Below are 18,271 nucleotides of genomic sequence, written 5' to 3' on the forward strand. Positions count from 1 at the left end.
CTTAGTTCTAAGTCATAGAGGTTTCTCTGATTCAGTGATTAATACTATGTTACAAGCTCGTAAATCTGTCTCTAGGAAGATTTATTATAGAGTTTGGAAGACTTACATTTCATGGTGTTCTTCTCATAAATTCTCCTGGCATTCTTTTAGAATTCCTAGAATTTTGCAGTTTCTTCAGGATGGTCTGGATAAGGTATTGTCTGCAAGTTCCTTGAAAGGACAAATCTCCGCTCTTTCTGTTTTATTTCACAGAAAAATTGCTATACTTCCTGATATACATTGTTTTGTACAAGCTTTAGTTCATATTAAGCCAGTCAATTTCTCCTCCTTGGAGTCTTAATTTTGTTCTGAGGGCTTTACAGGCTCCTCCATTTGAACCTATGCATTCTTTGGACATTAAACTACTTTCTTGGAAAGTGTTGTTCCTTTTGGCTATCTCTTCTGCTAGAAGAGTTTCTGAGCTATCTGCTCTTTCTTGTGAGTCTCCTTTTCTGATTTTTCATCAGGATAAGGCAGTTTTGCTGACTTCTTTTCAATTTTTACCTAAGGTTGTGAATTCTAACAACATTAGTAGAGAAATTTTATGTCCTAATCCTAAGAATTCTTTGGAGAGATCCTTACATTCTTTGGATGTGGTAAGAGCTTTGAAATATTATGTGGAAGCTACTAAAAATTTCAGGAAGACTTCTGGTCTATTTGTTTTATTTTCTGGTCCTAGGAAAGGTCAGAAAGCTTCTGCTGTTTCCTTGGCTTCTTGGTTGAAACTTTTGATTCATCAAGCTTATTTGGAGTCGGGTCAAACCCCGCCTCAGAGAATTACAGCTCATTCTACTAGATCAGTCTCTACTTCATGGGCTTTTAAGAATGAAGCTTCAGTCGATCAGATTTGCGAAGCAGCCACTTGGTCCTCTTTGCATACATTTACTAAATTCTACCATTTTGATGTATTTGCTTCTTCAGAAGCAGTTTTTGGTAGAAAAGTTCTTTAGGCAGCTGTTTCAGTTTGATTCTTCTGCTTTTTTATTTAAGTTTTTTCTTTCAAAAGTGAAAATAAACTTATTTTTTGGTTGTGGATTATTTTCTCAGCGGAATATGGCTGTTTTTGTTTTAGTCCCTCCCTCTCTAGTGACTCTTGAGTGGAAGACTCCACATCTTGGGTATTGATATCCCATATGTCACTAGCTCATGGACTCTTGCCAATTACATGAAAGAAAACATAATTTATGTAAGAACTTACCTGATAAATTCATTTCTTTCATATTGGCAAGAGTCCATGAGGCCCACCCTTTTATGGTGGTTATGTTTTTTGTATAAAGCACAATTATTTCCAAATTTCCTTTGTTGATGCTTTCTACTCCTTTCTTTATCACCCCACTGCTTGGCTATTCGTTAAACTGAATTGTGGGTGTGGTGAGGGGTGTATTTATAGGCATTTTGAGGTTTGGGAAACTTTGCCCCTCCTGGTAGGATTGTATATCCCATATGTCACTAGCTCATGGACTCTTGCCAATATGAAAGAAATGAATTTATCAGGTAAGTTCTTACATAAATTATGTTTTTTTAACTTCATTTCTGCAATGTCTCTTACTTCCTTTCCCAGCAAATCAAGGAGGAGGAGGCCTCAACAGGAAGGCAAAGGTATAGTGTTTATTTTGTATTAAAGTTTTTTATTGAGGGAATAACATCAACAAAAACAAAAATTAGTTTGCTCAATTAAACACAAAGCGCATATTAGATGATAAAACAAATACTGTAAACATACAGATACATAAGGATAAATCTCTTATTGTAAGACTCTCAGAAAATTCCCAATTTGAAACATAGATCAAATGAATAGAAGTTGGGGAGCAAACCTAAGAACACCCTCTTTTTCCTCAGAAATAGCTGAGGCCACTTTAGGACCCCAATAATTTCAAATTATTAATCAGAGGATTTCTAGGTAGCACAGGCCATTTTTAGGCCTACACTCAACATGCTCCTTCATCTGTCTGCTAGGACCATGGGTAGGTCCGGAAAACTAAAACTAACATTGAAGGAGATCATAGAAATAAACATGACACCATTAAATATCCAAGTAATAAACACTGTGTCAAAAAAACAAGACTACAGGAACTATTTCACAGATTAATCTGAGTACTAATATGAATGGGAGTAGAACTGTTCACATTGCTGTAGCGGACATAAAATCAAAGAAACTAAAAATATAGAGGTTGCAAGTTTTAAGGTTTACAATCTAGCATGATATAAAGAGCTATCAGGATTACAAGACTCAGGAGTCGCCTGAGGGCGGTTAAGTGAGTATATCAACCTAGTGGGCAGTCACCATAAGAGTTGTTACACCTACCAGTTATTAATTTAGTCTAAGGTTACAAATCTTGGTAAGCCTGGTTAGAGCTTGGTGGCAAGGGAGCGAACACGTCACCCACAAGCAGCCATATATATCAGATTTGTAGTTGATTCAAGTCCCTATTTATTTTCATTAAGAAACCAACCTAGCATCTATACCTGCCAGGTCTACCAACAGGAGGTGACTCTCTAAAGTACATGAGAAACACACATAGGTGCCGCACCTAAAACCTCTTGAACCTTCAACACCATATCGCTAGTTCTAACACTACATTGGATATATGTAAGCTAACAGCTATACTAAAATTATAGGCATAAACAATCTGCAGACATTGAGACACATAAGAATAGTCATGATGAAACTATCATTATTAAGATCCGGAGATCCATTTTTACACTCAAATAGGTACAAACTATGGCAAAGGCTCCACGAACAGGTCAGAGACTACATAACTCTGCTAAAAGGGAGTATGGAGGATAAGCTATTTATCCCTTACCACTCAAGTGGGAGGGGGGATACGGATCCAGAGCTGGTAATGACATTCTCTTTATTAAACAAATTATATCATTTAATTTACACATGCTGTAAATACTCTCCCTCACAAAATAATACACATTTTCTGAAGGGGACTACAATAATGTTAGGGGAACAGTCTCATTACGAGTTATATGTGGCCAGGAGTTCCAAAAATTCACATAAGGACTTTAGAGATCTAGAGGACTTTAAATCTAGCATATGTCTATCTTTATAATGTAATTACAAGTATACCTCACTTTACAGCGCTTCACTTTACAGCGATTCGCTAATACAGCGCTTTGTGGAGCTGGAGTTCAACCTCCAAGGATTTTGAAATAGTGCTGTAATCATTGTGAGATTGTGAGAAAAGTGACTGGCACCATTTTGTTATGCTTAGTTCACTCTTTTTATAGCATTGCAGTGCAAACTCTGTCTCAGTGCTATAGTCTGGCAAATTTGACTACAGTAATTGTCACTATTTTACAGGTACAGTATTTATTGAATACTGTGCTAGTGTTAAACTAAACATAGCACTATTGCACCCCTAATATATGTTAGTTCAAACATGTTTTCAAGATTTTAAACACTGAAAAGAAAGCTAAAACTGCCTTGTTTCACTTTAAGGTGGTTTTCACTTTACAGCGGGGCTCCGGTCCCTAACCCGCTGTATGAGCGGGGTATACCTGTAACTGAATTGATAGCTAAGTTTGATATAACCTAAATAAGGGGCATATCACTCAAAGAGTTAGATGTATAGTTAGCTAATTCCTTAACATGCCATTCATGGCGACCACTCTATATTCAGAATAGGGTACACAAATATTACAGTTCCCTGTCCTGGAGCTAGACACAGAATTGAGTGATACTCAGGACAATACTAAGCTGTACATAAACTGGCATGCCACCTTATAATATGATCATATGTCTCCCAATAGTGCTATAACCACCACTCAACCTGTGTAGCTAACGTTTATAGAGCAGGACCCTGCTAAATCCAAAGTGGTAACAGGGACTACACATTATAATAGTTACAAACCTCTGTCAAGAACACTGTGTACTAGTAGGACATGATATCTGTACCTTCTTATATAAATTTCAGATGTAAAAAAATGGGTGATACATAAGTGGTAAGCAGCCACTATAAAACATGCAGTTGGAGATACTTATTGTGGTAGAGCATACAGTAATCCAGGCATTGTCCCAACTAAGGCACAGATACTATAAAACTAACTTACGTAGGATAGCAATCGGAAGCATAGAAATATGTAATGAACAGGAGTATGAGCTATATGAATAACAGAGAAATGCACCAAATGATATATAGGAGCATGTGACAGCCCTCAACTGGTAATCTGATGGTATGTCTTCATGAATACAATGGTTATTTATCCATAGTAAAGAGGGTACCTCCAAGCAGGAGAAACATAACATTATAGTCTCTCACAGTCTCAATAAAACTGCTCAGATGCTCATGAATCCTGCTTGTATAGTCTGCTTATCCTGTTTGCATGTGGGTAAAACCATTGGCCTCCAGGCGAGGCTCCCAATCCTGCAGGTGAAATCTAGCCTCGGAAAGCTGTTCTTTAGCAGCCGATCTGTGGAGGAGTCTCTCTTCCTCAAGTTCCCAAGGAATCAGGTTTATTCGGAATGCACAGAAGAGTCTGATGATAAGGGAATCCAACTTGCTCAAATTGGACCCAGAGACTACTGAAACGTCCGGCTGACCTGGTTTGAATTGGGGGAATTATTATCATGTTGTTGCGATAGTCTTTGGTTGCCCCTGCGAGTACTCCGCTAGCTGCCTGTCTAATGTCGACCGCACCCGCCATGATGGGAGTGGAGGCAGGGGATGCAGACTTTATACAACTGTTTCCCAAACTATAGACCGGGTCCTCCTCACTCTTGTGCACAGGCATCTGAACTCCATCTCGTAGCTCATTGAGCACGTTAAATGTCACTGGGCTGAACCTGACTATCTTCATGTACGTGCCCCTTAACTTCGACATGAGGTTATCAAACCTCTGAAAAATTTGTTGCTCAAAGTCCAATAGCAGCTTGTGCATATCAGCGTTAGTCATCTCCATGTTCTGAGCTGTATGTCTGCTGGCTCTTTATGCAGGCAGGTTATTAGTGGTAGCTTGCTCCACTGCCCCAAGACCTTCACATGGGCTGGGAAAAGGAGACTTCTCGAGAGTCCCGGTATAGATCTCCGCAAAGTACGTTCAATTTCTTCCCTTTTGACTGTGACTCACAGTCACTTGCCTCTTGATTCAGTTCCACAGACCTTTAAGCACATCATTTTTGTACAACAAGCTGTATTGAGCGGTCAAATATATGGGTGAAGACAAAAAATAGCCAGATCTACACTGGCACACTACCGCTCAGCTCCAGGGCTTGCTCCGCCCCAAGTATAGTGTTTATTTTGAAGCGTTGCTAGGAGATACTATAAAATAACTCCAGTCAGTTTATTGCCCATGATCAATATAGGACTTCTGCTGCAAAAATCATGTGACCTAAAACTTAAGTTTCACAATGTTTGCTTCCTTGTTTAGCTGTGGGCAGGTGCTAGACTGAAAATTTCTAAGTCATATTGCTAGAAAACAAATACTTTTTATTTTCCTTTTTTGCTTAATACAATGAGGCCTATTTATCATATGTCTGTCGGACCTGATCCGACAGTGCGGATCAGGTCTGACAGACATTGCTGAATGCGGAGAGAGCAATACGCTCTCCGTATTCAGCATTGCACCAGCAGCTCGCAACCCCCTGCAGACTCGCGGCCAATTGGCCGCCGGCAGGGGGATGTCAATCAACCCGATCGTACTCGATCGGGTTGAATTCTGGCGATTCCTTCCGCCTCATCAGAGCAGGCGGACAGGGTTATGGAGCAGCAGTCTTTAGACCGCTGCTTTATAACTGGTGTTTCTGGTGAGCCTGCGGGCTCGCCAGAGACACAGGGCCTCAGAGCTTGATAGATAGGGCCCAATATTTTTATGCTTACTTTAATCTAAGGTAAAATAATAATAATTGTTATTACTAAAGAAGTACTGTTTTATAAAACAAATACTTTAACAACAAACAATCACAAAAGGTTAGTATAACTGTATTATTTTCAGGCAAAGGAAAGTCACAAAACTGATTCTTGTGCCAAAGTTAGAGGTGCTATGGTCTTAAATCCCAAAGCATCCCGAAAGTGCTGAACTTTTTTTGGCTTAGGTAGGGGTGCCCTCAAATTTCACAGTTGATTTATGAAGCAGCGGATGCTGCTTCCGACCCACTCCGCTTCAGATCCACCTGAAGCGCAAGTTACGAAGCAGTGGTCCTAAGACCGCTGCTCCTTAACTCGTCCACCACCTCTGAGGTGGCGGACAGCAATCAGCCCGATCGAATACGATCGGGTTGATTGACACCCCCTGCTAGCGGCCGATTGGCTGCGAATCTGCAGGGGGCGGCATTGCACCAGCAGTTCACAAGAACTACTGGTGCAATGATAAATACATTATATACAGCGTATGCTGTCGGCATTTATCGTTGTGCGGCAGACATGATACGATACAGCGTATCATGTCCGTCTGCACCTTAATAAATTGTCCCCTGTTAGTGTTACATAGGTACAGTTTTACCAACAAATTCAGTTTAGGTCAATCTCATGCTGTGCCAGGTAAGATTTATGTGATCGTTAATTACTTTAATTAGCCTATGCCCTGGAGCAAATTACTTATGCACTTAACAAGTTGGCTGTTCAGTTATATTTGCTGAAGAGATACCCCCAATCTTGGCTGGTTAATTAAATATCTTGGAATTTTCTTGTTCATTAAAGGTTTTATTTCAATATTTACAGCACTTTTCTCAAGTAAAACTATAAAGAAATGTATTTTATAAAAATAGAAAATGCTTTATTTTATGTGAATGCTTAAAACATTTAAGCCAAGTGGGGACAAAAAAGTTACATTTCCCTATGGTCGGAGATATGTGATTAGTAAGTCCACTGCAGTACTATTTGCAGTGCCATTCATCTTAAAGTACGGAAACAGTGGCAGTGTCTCCAGGATGCCAATTTATTAAAAGGTTACACTATAACACAGTTCAAGGTAATGAAGTAATAAATGGGTTTTATAATAACAAACACGCTCAACAAAGTCTGAAAAGATGGTTTGGTTGACAGCTTTAATCCTACTACATATCAAAATTCGATTTCTTTTAGGAATGCAAAAAAGAACTACAGTCCCAGAAATTAAATTAAATTGTTCCCTGGAATTGTAATTGCTCATTTGTGACAATAGTAGTTTAACTTCTCTCTGGTGAAGAAACCATGAAATGTTGAGTATTTTGTAATATAATCTGGCAGAAAGATTAAGAAGAATCAGAAAAAAGACTAACATTTTCTAACTCCTGTAAAATAATTTTCTATCTAGTTATGAAAATGACCAGAATTTATATTTACAGGCACTAGCTATGAATGTAGTGTAACACGCTATTTTACTACAATCTAAGATAAAGGGCAAGACCAAAATAAAAGTTGATATAGATCATATATTTTAAAAATTGTAGATAATAAAAATTAGCCTATGTAATTGACAAAACAAACAGTTATCCATTATTAATGGAAAAAGAAAAGAACTGTGCAGGTATAAGATAAATTGATAAGTTACATTAGACAGATAGCCAGATAGATAGGCAAAAACATCAAACTGGAGAGAGATAGGCAGATAGATAGGCAGAAACATAAAACTGGAGAGAGATAGAGAGAGCACGAGAGAGAGAGAGAGCGATGGAGAGAGCATGAGAGAGAGAGCGCGCGCGCGAGAGAGCGCGCGCGAGCGAGAGAGAGAGAGAGCGCACAAGAGAGAAAGAGCAATACCGATAGAGAGAGATAGAGAGAGAGATAGAGAGAGATAGAGATAGATAGATAGAGCGATAGAGAGATAGATAGATAGATCGATAGATAGATAGGAGAGTATGGGCTTCATTTATCAAGCTTTAGACGTAGCTTTGAAACCCATGTAGTGTAGGCTCACTTCTGCAAACCTACAAACTGCAATTTAACAAGCAGCATTCATAAGAGCTACTGGTGTTAATTTGCTCCGGACTCATTCGCCCGGAATGTTAGTCAAGCTCTGCTCCTGTGAATCTTGTCGCACAAGAGCAGAGCAGGGGATAGTGCTGTATTGCACAAGAATTTGCATTGGAAATTATAAATTCGGGAAGCAGATTAACTGTTTGCGTATCAAGAAGGGATGCAGCTCATAATTATATAGCAATGCTCTTTGTCAGATAAAGAATTAATAATGTTAGGAGATATTGCCCCAATTGTATTACGTTTCAATTGTATTACAGTTATTTTGTTTTATATAAATGGATGTTTCTGTGCTGAATAAATGTAGTTTTTATTATAAGATGTAAAGGCATGTCTTCTTAGCCAATACAATTAGTCTTTATCAGACAAGAAAATAAATACTGCAAAAAAAACAACACTTTAAATGTAGTTTACAAAGTACTCTCTTTTAGACATATCAAATATATATAAAACCATTGTGAACCTATAAACTTTGTTCACGCAATAAAATACTTTAATGCTTATTTTTTCATAAGAAGCCCCTTTAATTAAATTTTCAATAAGTGTTTCAACATGCCAGGCAAGAAAGTGTAACTGAAAGAAATTAACAATTTTGTTGTTTCAGCAGTATTTTACCCACTCATGGGTGACTTGTCAGCAAGCCATGAAAGCTAATTAATGATTTGTTGTCAGAGTGTCATTCCTCATTAACAACCAAGCTGTGCATCTTACAGTACCTTCCTGTCAATGCAAGCCACCGATCGCCCGGCAAATCGATTCGCCACTCCCTTTTTCACATTCACATCATCACCAAAAAGATCTTCCCAACGTCCTTTTCTAAATTTAAACAATTTGTCCGTGTATGTTGCCACACCTGTAAATGAAAACAAATAATCTGTGGTTAATATTTACATTCCTTGCAAGGTACTTCATTGCACAGCAAATAGAAATAAACTCAGGCTGCATAATAAGCAAAGGCTTCCCATTTATCTAAGATTTATTAATTATGTTTTTTTTTTTCATAATTACCATGGCAACCTCTTGGAGTTCAGCTTGTGTGATATCTAAAGTCATCTTAAACCCCGCTGGGTGCTACATTTTCTGAAACAGATACGGATTACAACTACAGGATGCTAGAGTTAAAAAGAGCAATGTTATATTTACTTTGCATCCAAATGTATTATTAAAACAAACCAATGATTCAGAATTAGGAAGTGTTTTGCAGGGAATAGATGTTCCCTCTAATAAAGCCATTTTACTGTGCAGAAGCCAAGTTGTGGCAAATATATTGTTGGGTAAAAAATGGCAGACCATGCATCAGATTTAACTGTCACTTATATCAATGTAAAAACTATCAGCCTTTTAGATGAAGTTGAAAACTGATAGAATTTTTATTGTCACTGGGTGTAATAAAGATTCTGAAATAATTCACACCCTACTGATAGCTTTGGCAATGGTTCTAAGGTCATGAAGAAGAACTGCAATTGGAAATACAATGCATAAGTAAAATTATTCACTATATTTTTCTATTTGCCATAGCTATAAAAACATCATATGTTCTTCAACTCTTGAATTCCATGATTACATTTTATCTGCAATGCAACAGAAAAGCAATTGTGTTTGCCAGGTGAGAAGAAAATAGAAAAATAAAGAAGGGAAATACAGGAGCAAAGTATAAAATAATGTGTAATAATGCTGACATGCTTAAGTGATTTCATACTCCAAACAATTGGGTCACTCTGTTTCCCCATATGTGGAAATACAATGATCATATTACTTGTACGACTGCTTATAAGTCAATAATAAGTGTCATTTGCTAGTTAAACAAATGTAAGAAAAAGCACACAATGACCTAAACCAGGGGCATAACTAGATTTTACAGGGACCCAGAGGAACGACGTTGCTCCAACCCATCATTTTTTAATAGTGGACTTTCTGGCTGTTTGTAGTCAACAGAAGCTGAGCTGACAGCCACATAGATACAAGAGGAGCTGCTTCTCTGTGACTGAGTCATAATCCCCCCCCCCCCCCTTGGTTAGTCCCCACCAGAGAAAATGCACAGCCTTACTCTGCAATCATGTTGGCAGATTTTTCTGTACAACAACACTGTGGCGACTATATTGAAAACCCTGCCTTCATATTTGTGAATGCAAATCCAGACACTTTCTTTACAAGGTAACAATTATGCTAACCATGTCAGTCACTGGGAAAGTTTTGAGATGATGGGCTCTTTGCTTCAGGGAAAATGGATGCTTGACTTATCATAGCATTTAGGCTGCAACAACATAACAGTAGATTAATGCTAAAAAAATATTTTTGAGAAGACAACTACATGGACCATTCTGTAACTGAAGTGCACAATAAGATTAAAACAGGAGCGGCATTTGATCTTATTACTGCACTTACATGGCTTCTAATGGATATGTGTGTGGTCTAACTACAGGATATCAGAGGTCTCAATCAAGACCAGGCCCACACATCTAGGGGACCCATGTTTCCTTGAAATCCGTAGTGGTGTTGCTACAAAGAGGCCTGGCATGGCCTCAGCTTGACCCACATCATGTCTTGCCCTTCTGTGTGCCTGCCTCAACAAAACAGAGCTCAAAGTGTACATAAAGTGTATGGATTTGCCTTTACAAATATGGAGGCAGGGTTTCCAATATGGTCACCACAGTGTTGTACAGAAAAATTTACCAACATATTTAAAGAGTAAGGTTATGCATGTTCTCTTATGTAGACCAACCAAGGGGGAATTATGTCACAGAAATACAGCTCCTCTTGTTTCTATGTGGCTATCAGCTCAGCTTCTGTTGGCTGCAAACAGCCAGAAAGACCACTATTGGAATAAGGGGGTGGGAGAAACGTTTTTGCTCTGGGTCCCTGTAAAATCTAGTTATGCCCCTGGTCATTAAATAAGGAGACAAACCATTTATCATGGATCTAAAGATGAAATACAATATGTCTATTGTGCTGTATGCCACTAAGCAAAAACTGAGGGTAACCGTAATCAAGTAAATAAACTATATGATGCACATGTGGAGAAGAGAGAAGAATGGTCAAATTCAAGAGATAGGGCCCGATTATCTAAACATCGCCAGATTAGACGTTTTCTCGCTGATCCTTGCAGGGGCTGCCCTGGTGGAAGTATTTAAAAAAAAACGGGAGTCCCTGCGAATGGCTAGAGGTCTCCTTGTTGAAAAGGGACATTTCACTCTGTACGATGAAGGTTAGCAGTGAATATGGGGCGCACTTTAAAAAGTAAATCATGTAGCCAATATAAACCACATTACACTGCTTTTAGCGTATAGCATCCTGCATTTGCCTGTATTTTTATATGCGTGTGTTTTTCTACTAGGGTTATAAGTGTTTTGAGTAAAACTTGCCACCTTTTGGTTTGCAAGAAAAAACTGAGATCTGTAGTGCAAATTACGCTGGGATTAGAGACAATTTCATATACGCACATGAAATGCCCATGTTCCACCGATTTTACGAAAAACAACAACAATTAGGCTTTGTATTTTGAACTTATAAGTACGAATTTCTGAGTATTTTTGCACACGATTTTTGTTTACTTAAATTACGATTTAGGCTGTGCATATTTAATATGTTTAATTCCTGTGTAATTTACATACAAATTTTATTTTTATTTTTTATAAAATTCGATTTTTGGTTAAGAATTTTGTCACGTTTTTTGATGCACCTTAACAATACAATTTTTCCTGCGTATTTTTTGTGTAAATGGTTCAGTTATTGGTTTTGTGTGATTTTTAAACTACTTATTTTATTGTGCACTTTTGTAATGTATGTATATATACTTCCCATATGAAAATGGAGTATACGTCCTTTAGCAAGATACCCCAATACCCACCAATGAAATAGAAGTACTGGCAGCATTCTTTAATAATCTCGCCAGTCCAGAGACCTTTAGATCATGGGGCCCTAAGTCTTCAGCATAAGGGCACTCTGGTTTGAAGCTAGGATTTATTACAGACAGTTTAACAACTCACCAGTACCATTGCTATCCCTTTGCTACAATGTTGCTTAAAAGTTGGTGTTATCATGGTAATTGTCCATTTGTTTTCAGTATCTAATTGTTTTGCCCATATCTCCTACACTATTCTGCTGTATTTTGTATCTTTAAAGGAAGTCTGAACCCACCTTTTTTTTCTTTCATGATTCAGACAGAGCATGCAATTTTAAGCAACTTTCTAATTTACTCCTATTATAAAATTTTATTCATTCTCTTGGTATCTTTATTTGAAATGCAAGAATGTAAGTTTATATGCAAGCCCATTTTTGGTGAACAACCTGGGTTATTCTTGCTGATTAGTGGATAAATTCACCCACTAATAAACAAGTGCTTTCAAGAAAAGGAGCAATCCAAAATTGTCTGGTTCCTTACCTTAGATGCCTTATTTTTCAAATAAAGATAACAAAAGAACACAGAAAAATTGATAATAGGAGTAAATTAGAAAGTTGCTTAAAATTGCATGCTCTTTCTTAATCACAAAAGAAAAAAAATTGGGTTCAGTGTCCCTTTAACCCCTTAACGACCGACGACGTATGCCATACGTCCTCAAAAAAAAAGCACTTAACGACCGAGGACGTATGGCATACGTCGTCGGTTTAACAGAGCACTGGAAGCGATCGAAATCGCTTCCAGCTGCTCTAACAGTATTGCAGGCTTGCCTTGAGGTCTAGGCATCCTGCAATACTGTTCCCGAGTGCCGGGACCGGATTGATCACTCCCCCACGAGTGATCACTTCCGGTTTCGCTCCACGTGGAGCCCGGCAGTGTTTTAGAGCATCGGAAGCGATCGGACACGCTTCCGATGCTCTGCTTGTTTGCTAAGTGCCTCGGTGGGTCGAGGCACTTAGTTAGTTATAAATTAAAATAAAAATAAAAAAAAAAAAAAACGAATAATAAAAAAAAAAGCCCTAAATAGCCCCCCCCCCCTCCCCCTTCACTAGGCATCCAAGATGGCGATGCCCAGTGCATCATGGGGCCTCTGGGGGTGTCCCTAGCCTGCATCATCATAGGGGCAAGCTAGGGTCACCCAATCTGAGCCTCCCACCCTAAAAAAAAAAATAATAATAAAATACCCCATTTGTCTGATCATGTCAATATTTGTAAATATTGACTATGATCAGTGTGGATCTCCCTCCCTCTCCTCACTTGCCATTTTGTTGGAGAGAGAGAGAGACCTGTATTTAGCAGAGAGAGAGATTTATTTCTTTTATTTGTTAAAAAATATAGAACCAAAGGCTCTTTTCAGAGCCATTAACCCCTAGCTTGCCAGTGATCACTATATATCACTGGCAGTAACATAGGTGCACTTTTTTTTTGCTGCATTTTGCTGTCTGTGCGTTTTTTTTAGGGGTTAATTTTGTTGTTGTAATTTTTAAAAAACCCAAAGGCTCTTTTCAGAAACATTTAGTTAATTTAATTTAATTTTCAGAGCCATTAACCCCTAGCTTGCCAGTGATCGCTATATATCACTGGCAGTAGCAAAGGTGCACTTTTTTTTTTGCTGCATTTTGCTGTCTGTGCATTTTTTTAGGGGTTAATTTTGTTGTTGTAATTTTTTAAAAACCCAAAGGCTCTTTTCAGAAACATTTAGTTAATTTAATTTAATTTTCAGAGCCATTAACCCCTAGCTTGCCAGTGATCGCTATATATCACTGGCAGTAGCAAAGGTGCACTTTTTTTTTTGCTGCATTTTGCTGTCTGTGCATTTTTTTAGGGGTTAATTTTGTTGTTGTAATTTTTTAAAAACCCAAAGGCTCTTTTCAGAAACATTTAGTTAATTTAATTTAATTTTCAGAGCCATTAACCCCTAGCTTGCCAGTGATCGCTATATATCACTGGCAGTAGCAAAGGTGCACTTTTTTTTTGCTGCATTTTGCTGTCTGTGCATTTTTTTAGGGGTTAATTTTGTTGTTGTAATTTTTTAAAAACCCAAAGGCTCTTTTCAGAAACATTTAGTTAATTTAATTTAATTTTCAGAGCCATTAACCCCTAGCTTGCCAGTGATCGCTATATATCACTGGCAGTAGCAAAGGTGCACTTTTTTTTTGCTGCATTTTGCTGTCTGTGCATTTTTTTAGGGGTTAATTTTGTTGTTGTAATTTTTTAAAAACCCAAAGGCTCTTTTCAGAAACATTTAGTTAATTTAATTTAATTTTCAGAGCCATTAACCCCTAGCTTGCCAGTGATCGCTATATATCACTGGCAGTAGCAAAGGTGCACTTTTTTGCTAGTTAATTTAGTTAATTAATTTAGTTAATTTAATTTAATTTTCAGAGCCATTAACCTCTAGCTTGCCAGTGATCGCTATAAATCACTGGCAGTAGCATAGCTGTACTTTTTTGCTAGTTAATTTAGTTAATTAATTTAGTTAATTTAATTTTTTTTAGTAATTGTTTTCTGTGATACAAAAATGTCACAGAAAAGATATAGTGCTGAGGAGGCGTATGCCATCCTTGCGTCAGAGTCAGATGCCTCTATTTCTGACTCAGACCCCAATTTTGACCCTGCCATGTGCTCAGATACATCACTAGATGCAGTCTCAACTGATAGTGATGTATCTGTGGCTGCTAGCCCCCCTGCCCGCCCCCCAGCCAGCCCCCCTGCTAGCCCCCCTGCCAGAAGGAGGCGTGTTGCTGCCATTGCTGCTGAAGAGTGGGTAACGCCTCATCTCCAGAGGCCAGATATCCCACCCTTCACAGCAAATGCTGGCATAAATATAGATGTGGCAGGTTTTAGCCCCCAGCAGTTTCTGGAAGTGTTTCTGGGCGATGATATATTGGGGAACATTGTCGCCCAAACTAATTTATATGCCCATCAGTTCCGTGCTGCAAAGCCTGGAACATATTTGGCAAAGCAGCAATGGGCCCCCATCAATGTGCCAGAATTCAAAAAATTCTGGGCATTGACTATGCTGATGGGCATCATAAAGAAACCCTCCATTCGCTCCTACTGGAGTACTAGCCCCATCTGCTCTACCCCCATTTTCTCCCAGACTATGTCGAGGAAGAGGTATGAAATGATTCTGCATTTCATGCACTTCAGCGACAACAGCCTGTGCCCCCCTAGGGAGCATCCCCAATTTGACAGGCTGTATAAAATCCGCCCCCTGATAACCCACTTTTCTGCCAGGTTTGCAGAGGCTTATACACCTGGAAGGAATATATGCGTTGATGAATCCCTAATGAAGTATAAGGGAAGGCTGGGATTCAAGCAGTATATTCCTTCCAAACGCTCCAGATATGGGGTAAAGGTGTATAAGCTCTGTGACAGCGAGACTGGGTATACTCAGGCCTTCCGGGTGTATGAGGGAAAGGATAGCCACCTTGACCCTCCAGGTTGCCCAGAACATATGGGAACCACTGGCAAGATTGTCTGGGACCTGATATTACCCCTAATGAACAAAGGGTATCACTTGTACTTAGACAATTTTTATACAAGTGTCCTTTTGTTCAAGCTACTGTATTGCTTTGATACAGTAGCTTGCGGTACAATTAAAAAGAACCGCGCAGGTTTCCCAGGACAGCTTGTACGCACCCGGCTACGAAGGGGGGAGACCTCAGCTCTGCGCCAAGAGGAGCTGTTGGCACTGAAGTACAGAGACAAGAAGGATGTATACCTTCTTACCACCATCCACACAGAGAGGACGGTGGCGGTTTCTGTACGTGGCAGAGCTGAGATCATAAGGAAGCCAGTGTGCATCAAGTCTTATAACCGGCATATGGGTGGGGTTGATCTGGCTGATCAGCTGCTGCAGCCCTATCTAATTATGCGGAAGACAAGGGCCTGGTACAAAAAGGTTGCAATTTACCTAATGCAGATTGCAACCCACAACGCTTTTTTGTTGTTCAAAAAAGCAAACCCCAGAGTTAAAAAGACTTTTTTACAGTTTCAGCTCCAGATTATTACGGGGATTTTGTACCATGATGCACCTGCTCCCCGGGCGGTGATGGGAGAGAGCAGAGTTGGGGCTACCCATTTTATTTTTAAAATCCCCCCTAATGCCACAAAGCAGAAACCACAAAAAAAATGCAGAGTCTGTACCAAGAGGGGGAAGAGAAGGGACACCATATATTACTGTCCTGATTGCCCTGGACAGCCTGCACTCTGCATTGGGGACTGCTTCAAGCGGTACCATACAATGGTCAATTTTTAAAAAAAATAAATACATTTGCTGTTACATATATATATATTTTTTTGGTTATGTTTATAGTTAGATGTTTTTTTGTTTTTTTTACTTTTACTGTGCCAGATTTTTACATTTCACTACTCTATTTTTTTCTAAAATTGGGCCTGTTTTTTTTTTTAACCAAAACCCCTGTCAAACCTATGCATGGGGGACATAGGTGTTCTCAGGGTGCCTTGCAGAAAACAACCTGAAGTATGTTTTTGTAATAACTTACAACAGTCTCTCCTAAATTATAGTCAAAAAGCAATGTGTCTGTAAAAATGAAAATTGAAAAATTACCACCATACACTTTCTCCAATTTTTTGGGCTAAAACGGTTGCTTCAAAGGCATCAAAGCACACCATATACAATACCTTGGGGTGTCAACATTTAAAAAATATACACTTTGAATGCAATAAATAAAAGTGGGGTATGCGATAGGCCCCAAACTAAAGATAGGCCTATCAGAAGAAATACTCTCATTTTTAATAACTAAAATCACAAGTCATAAAATTGTAACATAACCTTCCCAAAATCCTGGCAAACCTATGCATGGGGGGCATAGGTGTACTCAGGGTGCCTTGCAGAAAACAACCTGAAGTATTATTTTGCAATAACTTACAACAATCTCTCCTAAATCATAGTCAAAAAGCAATGTGTCTGTAAAAATGAAAATTGAAAAATTACCACCATATACTTTCTCCAATTTTTTGGGCTAAAACGGTTGCTTCAAAGGCATCAAAGCACACCATATACAATACCTTGGGGTGTCAACATTTAAAAAATATACACTTTGAATGCAATAAATAAAAGTGGGGTATGTGATAGGCCCCAAACTAAAGATAGGCCTATCAGAAGAAATACTCTCATTTTTAATAACTAAAATCATGTAACATAACCTTCCCAAAATCCTGGCAAACCTATGCATGGGGGGCATAGGTGTACTCAGGGTGCCTTGCAGAAAACAACCTGAAGTATTCTTTTGCAATAACTTACAACAGTCTCTCCTAAATCATAGTAAAAAAGCAATGTGTCTGTAACAATGAAAATTGAAAAATTACCACCATATACTTTCTCCAATTTTTTGGGCTAAAACGGTTGCATCAAAGTCATCAAACCACTCCATGTATAATACCTTGGGGGGTCAACTTTTTAAATATAATCACATTTATGGAAAACAAATAAATTGGGGTATGTTAAAAGACCCCCAAAAAAAGACGATAGGCAAAGAAAATATGTTAAATGTGAAAAAAAATCACAAACACATGTCAGACATTTGGCATTGCACCGCCCAAACAAGCCACCAAACCTATGCATAGGTGGTATCACTGAACTCAGGAGATGTTGGTGACCACATATTGGTGTCTTCTTTGGTAGTAACACATAACAGGAGCTGTGAATCCATGTCTAAAGTACAATGTATGTGAAAAATAACACAAAGAAATGAATGCCCAATAGTTTGACAAAGACTAGTGGTTGAATTAGTGTATGGAAAGTGTTAAAACACCTGCATTTGAAATACCCTAGGATGTCTACTTTTCAAAAATATATGGTTTTATGGGGGTAAATTACATTGGCCGGCTTCAGAAATGTCTTAAATAGAACATGGGTGCATGGGATGTGAAAATGGGAAGTGTAAAAAATGGAATGCGCTTCCTAAAAATAAGGCCTTCTAGCCCCCAGAGAACCCAACACACCTATACATGGGTGGTATCACTGTACTCAGGAGATGTTGTTGAACACATATTGAGGTGTTTTTTGGCAGTAAACACATAACAGGAACTGAGAATCCATGCCTAAAGTACAATGTGTGTGAAAAATAACACAAAAAAATGACTACCCAAAAGTTTGACAAAGACTGGTGGTTAAATAAGTTCATGGAAAGTGTTAAAATACCAGCATTTCAAATACCCTAGGGTGTCTACTTCTCAAAAATATATGGTTTTATGGGGGTAAATTTCATTGACCGGCTTCAGAAATGTCCCAAATAGGACATGGGTGCATGATGACCGATGTGAAAATTCCAAGTTGAAAAACTGGAATGCGCTTCCTAAAAATAAGGCCTTCTAGCCCCCAGAGAACCCAACACACCTATACATGGGTGGTATCACTGTACTCAGGAGATGTTGTTGAACACATATTGAGGTGTTTTTTGGC

General features: G+C 38.6%; 1 protein-coding gene across 4 annotated transcripts in view; it reads right to left on the reverse strand.

The window, feature by feature from the left end:
* CRTAC1 (cartilage acidic protein 1) overlaps window positions 1-18,271 on the reverse strand; it is a 1,047,407-nt gene that overhangs the window by 568,294 nt on the left and 460,842 nt on the right. For all 4 annotated transcript variants that reach the window (XM_053692551.1, XM_053692550.1, XM_053692553.1 and 1 more), the window contains exon 4: window positions 8,657-8,793. In XM_053692551.1, the coding sequence (XP_053548526.1) occupies window positions 8,657-8,793 (137 nt within the window). The remainder of the gene's footprint in view (window positions 1-8,656; window positions 8,794-18,271) is intronic.

The sequence above is a fragment of the Bombina bombina genome, chromosome 9 (genome assembly GCF_027579735.1).
Source record: "Bombina bombina isolate aBomBom1 chromosome 9, aBomBom1.pri, whole genome shotgun sequence".
Lineage (NCBI taxonomy): Eukaryota > Metazoa > Chordata > Amphibia > Anura > Bombinatoridae > Bombina > Bombina bombina.